This window comes from Magallana gigas, chromosome 9 (assembly GCF_963853765.1).
Source record: "Magallana gigas chromosome 9, xbMagGiga1.1, whole genome shotgun sequence".
Lineage (NCBI taxonomy): Eukaryota > Metazoa > Mollusca > Bivalvia > Ostreida > Ostreidae > Magallana > Magallana gigas.
This window is the reverse complement of record NC_088861.1, coordinates 2701880-2718009: the sequence shown is the minus strand read 5'-3', so window position 1 is coordinate 2718009 and position 16130 is coordinate 2701880. Positions and strand designations below refer to the sequence as shown.

The 16130-nt window shown below is 33.0% G+C and overlaps 1 protein-coding gene across 1 annotated transcript in view; it reads left to right on the top strand.

The window, feature by feature from the left end:
* The window catches only part of LOC105336833 (uncharacterized), a 120775-nt gene that overhangs the window by 103916 nt on the left and 729 nt on the right, over positions 1–16130 (top strand). The window contains exons 104-141 of the mRNA XM_066071431.1: positions 283–446; positions 649–819; positions 2103–2361; positions 2479–2642; positions 2866–3030; positions 3246–3464; positions 3666–3708; positions 4159–4331; positions 4508–4681; positions 4777–4998; positions 5103–5145; positions 5301–5464; positions 5768–5941; positions 6110–6319; positions 6408–6450; positions 6539–6702; positions 6805–6972; positions 7198–7410; positions 8004–8046; positions 8168–8331; positions 8749–8913; positions 9018–9233; positions 9336–9378; positions 9629–9789; positions 11447–11623; positions 11780–11989; positions 12164–12206; positions 12367–12539; positions 12788–12958; positions 13263–13469; positions 13564–13606; positions 13701–13855; positions 14056–14265; positions 14448–14675; positions 14796–14838; positions 15048–15208; positions 15326–15493; positions 15684–15896. Coding sequence (XP_065927503.1) covers positions 283–446; positions 649–819; positions 2103–2361; positions 2479–2642; positions 2866–3030; positions 3246–3464; positions 3666–3708; positions 4159–4331; positions 4508–4681; positions 4777–4998; positions 5103–5145; positions 5301–5464; positions 5768–5941; positions 6110–6319; positions 6408–6450; positions 6539–6702; positions 6805–6972; positions 7198–7410; positions 8004–8046; positions 8168–8331; positions 8749–8913; positions 9018–9233; positions 9336–9378; positions 9629–9789; positions 11447–11623; positions 11780–11989; positions 12164–12206; positions 12367–12539; positions 12788–12958; positions 13263–13469; positions 13564–13606; positions 13701–13855; positions 14056–14265; positions 14448–14675; positions 14796–14838; positions 15048–15208; positions 15326–15493; positions 15684–15896 — 5927 coding nt within the window. The remainder of the gene's footprint in view (positions 1–282; positions 447–648; positions 820–2102; positions 2362–2478; positions 2643–2865; positions 3031–3245; positions 3465–3665; positions 3709–4158; positions 4332–4507; positions 4682–4776; positions 4999–5102; positions 5146–5300; positions 5465–5767; positions 5942–6109; positions 6320–6407; positions 6451–6538; positions 6703–6804; positions 6973–7197; positions 7411–8003; positions 8047–8167; positions 8332–8748; positions 8914–9017; positions 9234–9335; positions 9379–9628; positions 9790–11446; positions 11624–11779; positions 11990–12163; positions 12207–12366; positions 12540–12787; positions 12959–13262; positions 13470–13563; positions 13607–13700; positions 13856–14055; positions 14266–14447; positions 14676–14795; positions 14839–15047; positions 15209–15325; positions 15494–15683; positions 15897–16130) is intronic.

The window sequence follows — 16130 nt, the reverse complement described above, 5'->3', positions numbered from 1 at the left end:
GTGGTTCATTGTTTGCATAACACTAAAATTTGGCGTTCTCTGTGACTTCTTTTTTGCAATTTTAAATGTTTTTAATCATAAGATATAAAGAAAAATTGTTTTAGTTCCCATTGATTGAAGCTATTGCTGAATTATGTTAACAAAGTTTTATGATAATATGAAAACCAGGTCCCATGTACGAGAGTTCTTGAAAATCGTTTTATAAATTCGTAAAACCAAAGATCAACGTTTATAAAGTATACTTTTGATTATTTGTACATGTTTTGTTCTTTAAAATTTCAGATACACCATTTATGACTTGTACACTCAAGATTTTTTCCTTACTGATTTGCAACTCTCGGTCTGTTGGGAGAGTTACAAGGATTGCGTGTTAACAGCAACCATTTTTCAGAACACATTATTACCAAAAAGACAATGTATTGGGGAATTTGGCTTTGAAAATTCCTGTAAGTAATCACATTGTGAAAAAGCACGTACATGTATACTTTCAGATGATGTAGCTCTCGTCTTCCCTTTCTTCACTAATAATGATGATAATAGATAATGAAAATGATATGGCAGTGTCTCTTTACAACTACCTTTTTAAAATACAAAGCAATTGAATGGTGCCATGTATGTCTTTTCTTTTAATAATCATTTAAATTTTAGCATTTTCGCTGACGTCTTATGTATCCTCACATGATTTAGACCTCAACAATATCTCAGAGATTGGTTTGATTTACCTTCATGATTATATTGGCATATCCACATATTTATTGCCTAAAACATGTAACAGATCAGGTGAACACTTTCAACCTGCAAGAAAGGGATGGAAAATTGGTACGTATTGTAATCTCTTGCAATCTTGATCATAGAAATTGGGATGTCCGTCAGCTTGTACATTTATGGGTCAAAAATGTAAAGATTTTTTGAACTGACTTGTTTTGCCATACACTTTACACAACTGCTGTCAAAATACACAAAGCAATTAATATGAAGTTTTACATGATGCTTTGTTTGCAATTTGTGCAAACACGTACAAAAAATGCACTTTTGATTCACTTAGAACTGAGCAGTGCAGACTATAATCAAAAATCTTAAGAAATATGATATGAGGTCATTGATGTCCACCTTCAGTCATTTGTTGAAAAAAGGATGAATTTTCGCATTTTATACTTAAAGCTTTGTCCAGAAATAGTGTACCAAATTCTTATCAATCAGAATGAAATCTATTTTTAGAACAAGAAAGTCCCAGCCTACTCCTAGATATCCTGTGTCTATGAAGGCATTTTGACGTTACATTTTTATAGAAAAAAAGATATATATCAATTCAAACTATCTATGGGGATTCTCTATTTTAGCCCCAAATTTATCTATTTAGTTTTTCATGTCTAAATTAAAGTAAATTGTTTTAAGAAGGAAGGAGGGGTCCAAAATTTCATCTTCTATAAAAAAAATATATATATTCAATTTTAATGAAATAATTTAATTACTTTAATTTCCTACATAGACAGATACAAATATATTTTTGCGAAGACTAATTGTTTCTGACACCCAATTTAAGAATAGGGTACGTAGTTTGACAACCGAAATGTGCAAGATTAACCTTTTTTCAACAAATGGTTTAGAGTAGACACCAGTGACCTTAATTATATAATTTCATATTTTTAATTGTTCAATTTAAGTCGGCAACTGCGCAGTTAATATTATTATTAAATGCGTGCGCGATTTGTAAAGAAAACAACATGCAAACATTATGTTTATATGTATCTTTTAACAACTGTTTGGTTCAGATTTTGTCCTAAACAGGTCACTTAACTACCGGTAAAAATTATTTGTTCGCCAATGCATGCAATTTTCAAACCTTTGAACATTTTTTTTCGTTTGTTTAGAACATATTTAAAGCATCATTGTAACTTTTTTGATTAGTTTTTAAAAATTAAACTATACGTTTCAAAAAAGTTGAATCATATTTATTTTTATACAGTCATATTTATGGAGATTTTCAATGTAGAAACAGAACGAAGAAATGGCTTTCATTCAAGCGTTGGTTCATGAATATGGTAGAATCTTTTTTTGTTTTACAACAATCTTGATTATATCTTCTTTTTTACCGAAAACAGAGTGTCCTGCTGAAGCTCATCTTCCTATATTACCTGATACTGTAAACTGTCACCTGACCTCAAACTGTACAAGTATTACGTGCTGTATGGAGGTCACAAGGCTGATGTCCCGCCCAGTGACCTTTCACCTTTCTTTGGACAGCTGTAGTTGGACCATCAGCTATGGAATAGACAGTTTTGTTATTGAACCAACTGTTATGTACAACTTTGAATTTGATGTGTGGCATGAATTTTGGATGAAAGGAATTTTTAGACTTAAGTACGTTTTATCAATAGACACTATGCGTTTTCTTTATGAAATTTGACATTTTTAACATGAATTATAAAAGAGTTTTTAAATTTAAGAAAATTATATTTTTTCAAAATTTCTTCATAGATTTTTGGTCAACTATCTATATGGAATAAGTCGATTCCGTGTCAATTTACATATCATGACTTGTTTTGAGAGTGCAGCATCGTGTGATCAGGATATACTTGTACTGAACAATACACTTTTGCCTAAATCAGTGTGCAATTTTGCCTTGGGAACACCCTTAAAAGGTACTTTATATTGCAGACAATGGTTTATTTATTTCAACTCTTTGATTAAAAGTTTCCTTTTTTTAATCAGTCCTAATTTTTTATGAGAAAAAAAATTGCATTGTTGTTTCATTTTGTCAGGTGAGTTAGTTATGTTTTTGTCATATTATGTTCGATTTTCTCTACACTTTTTTATTTGATATCCATAATATCCAGGAGTCTAAAAAGGAATGAATCATTGTAGATTTTTCCTTAAGCCATTGGAAAGCAGAGAGAAAATTTTCAAGTATGGATAGTCATAGCATTGCTATACTAGAGGAAGAATTAGGACTGTTTGGATATTTTTATCCCAAAAATCAAAGCTGTGATAAAACTGGTAAATTCTCTGCCTCATCAGGATGGACAAATAGTAAGTTTTTCTAAAAAAAAACACAATAAGGATTGAACAATTCCAAATGATATTTGAACAGTGTTATACATCATATGTTTAAAAGGAAAACAAGTTTAGGTTAACTTTTTGTAACATAAGAAAAAGGAGTTCTATTTGGTGAATATTTATCCTTTAAATGTTTATTTACTGATATTGGTTTAAATTCTTATTAAAGTATTTTTTTTCAAATTCAGATTGCCCAGTGACATTAGCCTCATCTTTGCCATACATAAATGGACCATTTTCCTGTATTCTGGGGGACACATGTTCTGACATTACCTGCTGTCTAAATGTTGAGCCACTCTCTACATACTTAACTATCAGAGTTAGTCTAGAATATTGTCAGGACAAAATCACCATCACAGTGGATAAGTTTCAAGCTGAAATGAAAGTCAGCAAAATCATTGCCTCAGGTAATGTATAGAACTGTGATACCGCTATTATGATACAGAAAAAAAGTTTATTTTTGTGTTTGAATTTTTGTTTAATATGCAGGTCAACATGTTTAAAATTAAAGAAAATAAAATATTAATGAACTTAATCAGGATATCATTACCAATATTGACACATTAAAAGTTAAGCAAGACCAAATTATGATTATCTTTTGATTTTAGAACAAGAGGAACTTATTCAACTCGGAAAAATTTACAAGTTAAAGTGAGTAAATGATGAGCTGGTATCATTGAGATATGTATACACAAATACATGTATTTCAATTTATGATACTCATGTTTTATATATGTCTTTTTTTTTCTTTACTTCACAATATATATCTGAAAAGCAATGGTTTGTTTTTCTGAGAGATTTGATTCATATGTTGCTTAAGGCAAGTAATGTAATTGAACTTATTTATTTCTGGTCATAAGTATACATATATATGTGCTACATCTGCTGTACTCGTTTGACCGATTTGCTGAGAGCCCTTGGCTTTATTACAAAGATAATTACTGAACTCAATCATGCGTTTGATATTACAAGTACATGATATCCATTAACAATTATATTACTGATAACGTCTTGTTATAGTTTAGTGACTGATTTTTGTATTGAATATTAAAATCGAAGATAAATCGTTTTTGTACTTTTGATTTCATTTTATTATGCAAGACTGTTTGTTGAGGACCTCCCAGACTCCAACCAATATGTGGTCAGTGTCTCCATTGCATCATGTTGGGAAGGAGCTCAGTCCTGTTTGGTGTATACCGTTCTCTCCAACACCAGGCTGCCTAAGTCTTTGACAAAACCATACTGTAACTGGAAGGGAGAGTATGAAGACCCAGGTAAAGATCTGTGGTTTATTCTGTATATGGTATTATAATGTACATGTATATGTAATTCTATCCAAGAGCAAATGATCAATGGAAAAAAATATGTTTAACTAATGCAATAATGTAACTACACATATTAAATGATAATATTAATTATGATAGAAAATTCATCATATGCATTTGTTTAGACTTTTCACTGACCACCTGGTTATCGTCCACTGGACACCCTGACACCACACCACTGACAGGTGTGGCCTTACAGAATCTCATGGAGCATCTACAGCTCAGCAGATTCAAGGCAGACAACTGTGATCAGACATCAGCTCCATATGAACCCAGGGACAGTAATGGATGGAACAGCAGTAAGAATCTAATAATAAATGAATTCTAAAATGGTACATTGAGAACTACTAGTAATTTATCTATTAAATGAAACTTCTGATTTATTTCTATTTAGCCTGTGCTAGTCTCCCGGACTTGTTACCACTTCCTGGAACTGTTGCTTGTCATCTGTCCAGTTCCTGTACAGCATTGGACTGTTGTGTGTCCAGCAGTAAGCTAGGACAGAGCTTCAGGGCATACCTAGATGTTGACCCCTGTACATCCCGAATCACTGTTGGTATTGATGACTGGACATTTACTGAGCTTTCTGAGGAAACCATCAAAATGCTTAACACTGGTGAGTTGAAAAGTTATTTATTTTTATGCAAGACACAAGATGGGACTTAACCTTTTGCTCAGCTTTTATGTGAAACTGAATGAAATTTCACATTCTTTGAACAGAATTTCAAAGAAGTATATGGCTGAAGGGAGTTGTAAGAATGGAGTAAGTATAGTTCTTTAATATAGCTCTTAATTTAGTATTAACTGTTTTGTGTTAGATATAGTAAAACCACAACTACAGTTGACTGTAAGTAATTTGCTTTGAAATCCATTGCATCTATTGACCCAACTTCAATTATGTCAGTGTTCGTTTCACAGTATGACTATGAAGAATTTGTGGCATGCCAGCAAATATCTAGTGAATTTGAAGATCAGTATTTGCTTAGACAGCCATAGCACATGTGATATAACCAATCTGACAATCTTTCAAAACACACTGCTTCCAAAGACAAAATGCAATTTTATCCAAACCTTACCTGATGGTGAGTATTTTTAATTCTATTGTTGGAGATTTTTTATTTTATATGTATAACAGCGTGTTATTGGTCAGGAAATTTGCAGAAATAAAACAACAATGTTCAAACTTTTCATTTTATAATTTTTTTTAGCTCCACTGAGCTGAAACTTTAAATGTGCATTCAGAAATAATTAAGTTTGTTCTCACTTCTGTAAAAAAAAATTAAAATATGCAAATAATCTAAAATGCTCTTTTATTATTATTATTTTATTTGAAAAATAGAGATGATATGCTTATTTGTGAATTACCGCTTATATTTTTAATACAGGATTTTCTCTCGTGACTTGGAAGATGAACCATTCTCTTGGTCCCCATGAAACACTGTCAGACATCATGAAAGCCAGACTTGTTGACCATCTAGGTTTATCAGGTTACAGAAAACAAAGAAAGTGTAGCAGGAACAGTTCACCCTATTGGCCAACTTACAATGGATGGAAAGAGGGTAGGACTACATGAAGCCACGTTTAAGTTCACATAGTGAATTCTTGTTTTAAATGACTCTATCAAGTTTATTGTACAGAATAAGTAATATATTTTTTACCAATGTGTCTTTCTTATAAATATATATATTATACTTAATGATATCACTTACGCGGTCTGTGACTTGCAGAGTGTAGGCTACCAGGCCTTCCATACAACCTGGAAAAGAAGACATACTGTCAGCTCCACACAACCTGTACCTCTATAACCTGCTGCACAGAGGACACAGAGCTACAGACCACCATCTCTTGGTTCATTCATGTCGACTCCTGTCATTTCAAACTCAGCATTGGAATAGAGGAATGGAATGCAGAGTTCTCACTGATTGACTTCAGATTTGGTAATTTTTTCGAAGAATTTGTTTCTTTTATATTGAAATTATTTTTTCTGGTTTTTAAACTCATCACTTATTACTATCTTTTTAATAGGTCAACGTCGGATTTTTCAACTTGCTGGAGTATACAGAATAGGGTAGGTCAAAGTCAGCAGTTAATTTCTTTGATAAATAACATTGATAAAGTCCTAAATCTTCCTTATAAAATAATTTGCACGGTTTCAGCTTTATGTTGTTTGACCTTCCTGTGGACTCCCACTACATGCTGAGTGTTAACATCAGTGTGTGCTATGAACCAGATCAGTGTATTCTAACAGAAAGTGTACTCCAGGACACGATGCTTCCTAAACCACTCTGTGACTTCAAAACCACTACCTATGACATACCTGGTAAGAAGTCGTGTACATAACTCCCCTACATAAATTATAATGACAAATTTGATACAGTGAGGATAAAAAAAAGTACACGTCTAACTTATGTTTTGAAAATAGGTTTCTCAATGACATCCTGGACAAGTGAGAGACATTTGCAAGCAGCCTCCTTACCAAATTATGGTCTCACTGAGTTGTATGAAGATCTGGGCCTGGGAATGTTTGTTAAAGAAAGTTCTTGTAGTGGAAGCGCAAATTTCAGCTCTCTCATTAATGGATGGGCAAAAGGTAATTGTGTGTTGTAAATATAGCAGAAATAAAGTTGTTGCAACAAATATATAATATATGCGTGCATCTGATAAGATTTGCACTTTCAATGCTCATCATGTAAAGCATTTACTACGTGAAGTTTATTACTATGGTCACCTATATTGTAAACGTTTTATTACATCATTTGTTTTTGTATAAGACAGACTTATAAATTGATAGAGTTACTTTTTCCATTTCCAACAGACTGTCCCCTTACAATTACAACAGATGACTTACCACCAAGATTGGGCTGCTACATCCCATCCTCATGTACTGCTGTGTACTGCTGCCTCAATGCTTCTGTCCCCTTTAGGAGATCCCTGTCGGCATTTCTTGACATTGATCCATGCAATCAAAGATTACTGATTGGCATTGAAAATTTCATTCACTCGATTTCCCTGTATGATATTGTGTTTGGTACGTGTCTTGTATTTATAATTTTTATCAAAAATAATTTCAGATATGAGTGCCAAATAGTGATCAGATTTATTGTCCACTACAAAAGCTTAAAGCAAACTGAAAATAATTTTATGTGGTAACTTTGATTAATTGAATCCTGCATAACAACACAATCAGATTAGATATGAACAACTCACAATAATTTGTAGTGAATTTTCGTTCACTATTTTTAAGATTCAAAAGTTTTAAGAACTAACAGAAAATTCTTTTTCTTTCAAATTTGCCATAGATGTTTTACAAGACTTGAGTCACATTAAACATTTTAGTTGGAGGATTTTAATTTGGCTAATTTGTGCTTGTTATTTATATTGATTTATTATATGTACCAATCCAAATAGTTATTCATATTGACAGATATATTTCTCAGTATATTTCTTTTTGTCATTTAAATCAGTCGATTCGATCAGCTTCAACATAGAAGTTATAGAAGCAAACTAAGTATTTGATGCATTTTTAAAATAAAATATCTATCACAATGTAAATTAAATATTCTGTGCATACACATTTTTAATCAAAGAACGATGTTTGTGTAATTTGTTTCCGGTTTTCAGATCAAGAGATCTTTTACTACCTGAAGAACGCCATCAGAATGAGGTAGTTGGTTTGTTCTACAATTAATGAACAACATTTGAAGATTGCAAAACTGTATCCCCTCAATGTTTACTTTTATGAGTTGTTTGAATACCAGGTCATGTTTTGTTTATATGCTTTGTAGATATACAGTGTTTGACTTGACTGCAGAGAGACAGTATCAGGTCACCCTTCATGTTGGCCTCTGTCTTGAAGCACACAGTCCATGTATATTTGAAACCACTGTGTTCAAAAATACATTGCTTCCTAAGAAAGTATGTAAGCTGTACTCAGGATTTGCTCATGCAAGTAAGTCCAACTATATATGACATATCTATACAGTTACTGTATAATAATCTGGTTGCAATTAATTGATATTATTCCAAGTGTAATAAAGAATGCTAAAATAAATAAAAATATGGACTATGTATTTAATGAAATGACTCTTAAGTAAAGATATCTTGTAAATACGAACACATATTTGGAAGTATTATAGAGAAAAGAAAAAATAGTAAGCATGGGGTCTAATATTGCTTAAGTAACTTCCAATATACACCGGCAGTGATGTACATGTAAAAGGAATCCATCATACTGCTTCATTTCAGATTATTAACATGGACAATTTTTCAGTTGAAATGTATGTCTCTATGCATATACATTTTTCCAACATAGATCAATTTGTATATCTTGAAACTGATATTAACCTCTATTTCATTATTGTGACAGACTTCTCATTGACTCAATGGAAGGCAGATAATGGTCTTGTTAGTTTATCAGAAGGAGACAGTCATCTACTTCAAGAGGAATTGAGAATTTCTCAGTACCTGTGGACATATGGTTGTTCGAGAGAATCAGATGACTTCATCCCTCATACCAACTACTGGAAAGATGGTAACTACCTTAGCTAAAAAACAAACTAGATCAAACACGATGAAGTTATTTATTATTAACAAGAAATTAAGGTCGTAAGCTTACACTTTTGGTGACATTTTCAGTTTGTGGGACAGTACAAGGCATTAGACAGTTCACAGCATCCGACCAGATCTCCTGCTACCTGGCCTCTAACTGTACAATGCTCACCTGTTGTATGTTTGACCCTGTCTTGTCTAGAAATGTACAGGTCAAGTTGAATATCGATTCCTGTAGTTTCAACATGCGAGTAGAGATTGAAAAACTTCGTTTTGACATTAGCTTGCTAGATTTTAAATGGGGTAAGTGTTTTGTTAATTTTCTAGCTGTAAGATAAGTAAAAATGATGGAAAATGTTTATTAAAGAATAGTGTTGTAATGCATATGTCTGCATCTATTATTAGGAGAAGAGGTAAAAGTGGACATATATGGAGTGTATGTATTAAGGTAAATAACATGTTTTGGAAGTTATAAGTTACTGTTAAGTCCAAACAGGAACATTTTCCGCTATCATTTCTAATGAAACTTGTTATCTGGATAATGCTTTAGTGAATATTTTATTGAAATTTGTGTGCATGTCCCTAATCTAATGCAAGTGATGAAAAATTGCTTATTCGGAGTTTTTATGGAAGATATGAGAATCAAAACATAAGTGGGAACTTAACATTCCTCATTGTATAATATTTCATTGTTGCAGTATGTTGATGGAAAATTTCTACAATGATCACAAGTATCTTCTGAGTCTGAACATAAGCCAGTGTTATGAAGCAGATAGCTGTGGTGTCCAGCAAGTAGTGCTAAAAAACTCAGTCATTCCAAAAGCTGGGTGTGATTGGTCCATGGATTATCTCATTAAGGGTTTGTACTATTATCAGAGAATGTGACATGAAAAATAGGTGACCCATTACATATTATTTGGATGCTTACGTGTATAATATTGTTAAATATGTTGTTAAGTAATCCATTAAAGAACTCCTGTTGTATACCCAAGATACAGGGGATATAATATTTTCACCTGATACTCGGTTTGTCAGTCCTGATTGGTTTCAATATGTCAGAGCAACCTCAAAAAGCCACTGCCCTTAATTCAAAAAGACTTTATAAGTAACAGTGACATATTTTGTAAACGCCTATTTGCAGAAAATTCTTATTCTATTTCTAGTGTGAAATTTTACCTTCTTTGATATTGGAAGTCCAACCTGTATTGATATTCTGATATGATGATTTTTGGGAGTTGATTTTAATCAAATCTCCTATGCAGTCACTCTGGCAAACCGAAAGTGAAACAGTGTTTGGACCTAAGCACAAATCATCACCGCTGACAAATCTTAGTTCTTGAATATAATAGAAAAATTCGACGTAATGTATGCTGAAGCACTGTTTTTCAAGGAAACTTATCTATAAACACTTTGAAAATAGTAAGATTTTATATAATACGAACAATTTACATATATATGTAGTCTCGTGTATCCCTAATCCCTACGCCAGAGTTTATATAGTCTCGTTCAACCAAAAGCTCGACTGTCTCCGTAAATCTCCGACAAACAGAGAGGCTCTCTTGCTTGTTGGAGATTAACGGAGACAGCTGAGCGTTTGGTTGAACGAGACTGGAGTTCAATATCAATAGTGCTTGGATCCATACAATTTTTAGAATTGTTTCGATTACTAATACATAGTTTTAGATCTATCTTTAAATATTACACAACATGATTCATATGGGGTTTCTCTAAATTCTTGTCTGAAAAGTCTAATTAAAATTCATGTTATAAAAAAGTGCTTATTTAAATACAGACTAGAAACTCATTGCCACGCAAGATAAGTTGATTTTAAAATAAATGATAATCGATAATATCAACTCCCGTCAGTACTTCAGTACTTTGATTCTAGAAGTCATTCCGCCTTGATCAAGTAGATTTTTTTAAACATTTTAGCTCACCTGAACCAATAGCTCATTGAACTAACCACTTCTTGTCAGGCGTCCGTCTGCCTGTGTGCAAATTTTGTTCTGTTTTACTTCTTCCACAGAACCACTGGGCTAATTTCAACCAAATACTCTTTTGGATGCAAGCTCTTTTAAATAAAGGGTCTTGCCCTCTTCCAAGGGGAGACAATTAGATTTCACTGAGAAATTGTTGTCGTTACAAAAGCATCTTATCGAAAACCATTTGGCCTGAATAGTTTAAACTTATGTAAAAAGCATTCTCAAGTAATTTCAATACCTGTTTGATAAAATCTAGATACCACTTGTTAGGATGGGGCCATAATGGGGTTTATAATTTGTTTATAGTAATAAAAGGTGGATAAAAAGGGGTTTTGACTTTCAAGTGGAGAAATTTGAAACCTCCTATTAACAAGGTGTACTCTACAAAGTTGACAATATATTTTATATTTGATAGAATCAAGTATATTTGATTAGTTTTTGTTGTTTAGGTGAGCGGTGTGGTCTGTAGGCCTTTTTGTTTTGGGTACGTTTACTGCAGTACATTTGTGTAAACTAATGCGGTATTGTTTACAGATTTTTCGCTATATATTTGGAAATTGAAGAAAGGTCTTGACACAAGAAACAGTGAAATAGAAGATCCATACATACTTCAGCTATTGGAAGAGCTGGGCATAGCAGCATATTTCAAAAACCCAATGTGCACAATATCACCAAGCAACGCAGCAGGAAGAGTCAACGGATGGACAACTGGTGATTAAAATTTTGGAGATGCTGATGTTTTTATTAACTCATATTGGATCGCATATTTTTAAAAGTGCCTTGTTTCAACATTCAGACAAGCTATTATCGGTTAAACTCTACTCTTAATAAACAAGTAATATATTTTTGTTCTGGGTTTTTTTAAAGGTTGTGCAATGAACATCAGTACGAACAGCCTTGTATCTAACGTGAACTGTCACTTACTGTCCACCTGTACAGGAGTCAGATGCTGTGTCCACGCTTCACTGCTCAAGAGGAATTATGAAGTTTACTTTAACATTGACCACTGTACCAGCAGTCTCAGTCTACAGATAGATCAGGTGTACCACAACCAGACCCTGGCAGGGTTTAATTGGGGTATATACAGTCAATATTGTTTTATTGTTATCAGTGTGATGTTAATTTCTGTCCTCTTTTTGCATTAATTGAAAGCATTAAATATTGTGTTTTTTCTTGTTTCCCTTTATTTAAACTAGACAATCATTTTATCATTAAATGCATTGATAGTTGTATATTAATTAAATTCATTAGGTGAAGAATATTACTTCAAGTTATTTGGAGTTTACAGAATTAGGTTAGTATGAATTGCATTCAAAAATGTCATTAATATAATTACAGATGGTCGCATTAAATTTCATTGATTTGAAGACAAAAATCTTTGATAACTAACGTCATGAACATTGATGTAAAAACCAAGTATACTTATATTTACATGTGTGTAATTAATATGTCAGATACAAGGTGTATGATCTGCCAGAGGAAGACAAGTGTCTTCTGACCCTGGATGTAATGGATTGTTATGAATCCACAAACCCTCAATGTAGTCCATCAGCAATATTTAATGTGTTTAACAAGGCAGTCATTCCAAAGGCTCAGTGCTCCTGGGATCAGAGCTACAGGATTCAAAGTAAGCACTGGACAATACACACATAGACTTTGATACAACACTATTTATGTAACAAGATTGAATGCCTTCTGTAATACAATGAAAATGGTCATGATGATATCATTTTATTCTCAAGGTGAACAACTTAAAACAAAATATTTAACATTTGAAATTAAGTTTTGTGACGATATTAGATAAAGTTCTCTGTTAAAGATGATTATTTAGCTATTTTCATTAATGCAAATATATCAAATGGATGTCAAATTCAGATTTTTCACTGAAGTCCTGGCTTACCAGAAATGATCTCCAAAATGCCACAGAACTGATTAATAATGATTACAAACGTACTCAGATGCTGGATGAACTTGCAATATCCCAGTATTTTGATGCATCTATGTGTAGCTTGACAAGTCTGACTGCCAACTCTGGATGGACCTCCTGTAAGTATATGTACACTGTTACATAAAATGATTTATGAAATACCACCACGCCAATAATATACAAGTAGATACATAAATATTACAATTTGTGTTTGTGTCTTGATTTTCATCCCTTTTTGACACTTAATGCATCTATTAGACAGAATTTAGTGTGAAATTTGTATTATTTCTAGACTAGTGTGTTTTCCTATGGGAAGTTGATATAAATAAGAAAGCATTTTTATATAAACAGTTGGTAAATTACTTTTAATTAAATTTTGATTCATTTAAAAATATATAAATTATACCTTTGATTAATGAACAGTTTGCACCAAGACCGTCTCTAGACCAAGCATCTCTGGAGGTCTGTGTCATTTGTCAGAAGACTGTACATCCTCCCAGTGCTGCTTTAATGTAGACTTTATCAGACATAACTTCAGAATCTTCCTCAACATAGACCCATGTAGTAAAGTTCTGAATGCAGGCATAGATAAACTAGAGAGGGAAATCTCTTTGGTAGATGACCAGTTCGGTGAGTGCATGGCTATAAGTAATATTTCAAAGTTTTAAATTTTAGTTTTTTAAAACATATAAAATAATATCCATCCATTTCGCTGTCGTTTTAGGAAAAGTTGAACATTTTTGGCTTGGAGGAATCGTCAGATTAGAGTAAGTTCCTTTTGTTGGAATGTAGGTTCCAAAATGTACTGGCCAGTTTGGACAAAATTTTGAGGTTATTTTTAAAAAAATATCTTTGACACAGTTTTGCAATTGAGGACTTTTATGGAGAGAGACTATACCTTGTGAACATGAATGCAAGTTTCTGCTTTGAGTCGAGTGAAGATTGTTACAAGACGATCACAGTGTATAAAGAAACTCTTCTACCAAAAAAGATCTGTCCCTGGGACCAGGACCAAGGTGAGTCAGTAGAATGAAATGTACCATAAACAGTTGCATTTTATTTGACAGGGATAGTTTGCTTATTCTTATGAACATTTGTATGGGAATGCAATTTATGAAGAAAATTTGAAATTCATCTAAAAAATCTGCGTCAACACGCATATTCATATATATGTAATCAAATTAGTTATACATGTATTTTTCTGAAATTCTTGAAGTGTTTTCCCTGAGTCAGTGGAAAAGAGAACACAATATTCAGTTTGGTATTCCATTGAGCACCTGGACCAAAGCTCTGCTGTTGGAACACCTGGACATTGCACAGTACAGGGAGTCTACTGAATGTCAAAGAGGAAGTGGACTCTACACATCTTCCACTTATAACTACAGAAACACAGGTTTTAATCTGAATGCCTCGCACACACCACAATGTGAGTTCCGAAATAGAAATGTTTAGCGTAATCTGAAATTTTTAAATGAGGGCCTTACTGTAATCTTTGTTTTGTTGTTCTGTGTTAATAAATCATATACATGTATTTCATCAATATCTACAACAACCAGCTTTATATATAAGAACTTCATTTGACTTCTATTCATAACATTATTGATTTAGTATGTCCAATGGCCTTGGACCTAGAGAACCATCCACTGAGCCCTGACTCTGCCAGTAAGGTCACCTGCTACGTCCCCAGTCTGTGTACAGCTGTGGACTGTTGTGTAGACGTCCTGGACCTTGACATGTCATTCCATGCTTACTTATCCATTGATCCATGTCGGTATACTCTCAGAATTGGAATAGATAAGTACAGCTACACTGTGTCACTGGATCAAATGGAATATGGTAAGCTACCAACATATATTTTGGTTCTAGATTGATACATTTACGCACGGTTTTTTTTTACCTTATTTTACATTAACATACGTTTTCTTTTACATGTTGCATCTACTTTTGCTTTTGTAGGCCAAAATAAAGTGTTTAATCTAGCTGGAATCATGAAACTTCTGTAAGTCATGACATTAAATAAAATCATATACAATTATGAAGCAATATTGTCACCATATATATCACCATCGTGTTAATTTGTTTATTTCCCGGATATTATGCGACAGCTCGTTTATATGAGACATTGATTATTTTACATGTCACAAAAAAGTACATGTATATAGCTTAGTTTTACTCTTAACTTTTAAGCCACCATTTTTTTTAAAACAGATACAAGATAGAGGACCTCCCAGCAGAGAAGCTGTATGTGGTGTCAGTGATGCTTAGTGTTTGTACCGAGACCTCAGGATGTGAGGCTAACCACACGATATTCAACAAACTAATGCTGCCTAAACAACCTTGTCAATGGGATGAAGGATTTGTAAATTCAAGTTAGTGACGGATTAAAGTTGATAAAATAAGTAAACTAATTGCTATACACTACTCCTTTGATTGAATGCAAAAACTTCAAAAACATTAATGTGATTATAATCAATTTTATGATACAGACTTCTCAGGTTCTGCCTATATGAACAAAAATGGCTACACTACACCGCTCTCAGATTACCAGTCTGCTAAATTGATGAAAGAGTTGAAGGCTTCTTACTACTTAAACACCGATTCCTGTAGCCAAGACACTGACGTTTACTTGTCCTTAGAGGATGGTTGGAATAATGGTAAGGGCATAACAAACATGTGAATGATTTGAATTTATTTATCATCAACTTTACAATTTGATAACGTTTTTATGAAGTAAAGTATGAATCGTTTTAGCATATCTTATTTTTGATAATAAAATAAGGATGTAAATTAACAGTATTTTCATGCTTTCTGAAATAAACGTGATTTAATTTTTGTGTTGAGTAGATTGTTCAAAGGATATAATATTGACCAACCTGACGGGTCAGGCAGTTGTGTGTCACATTTCCTACCTGTGTAGTGAGGTACAATGCTGTGTAAGAGCTGATGACATCAGGAGGACCTTCCAGGTGGAGCTTAGTGTGGATCCCTGCTCAAAGATTATGCTCATCAAACTGGAGAGGCTCACCATCAAAGTCGACCTGCTGGTCTTTCAGTTTGGTAAACACACATTTGAATTCTACAAAATTCAGCTTGTGGTTTTAATAGTCTTTACTTATATTTCATTTTAAACTACATATGATATACGGTTTAATAAAAACAATGAATAAAAACTTTAAACAATTCAAGGCGGCATCCTTTTATTATCAAGTTTGCATGCAACGAACCTTGTTTATGCAAAAATTTGGGGAGAGGCTTTAGATTTCAAATGGAAAAATTTTAGCTTCAATATTC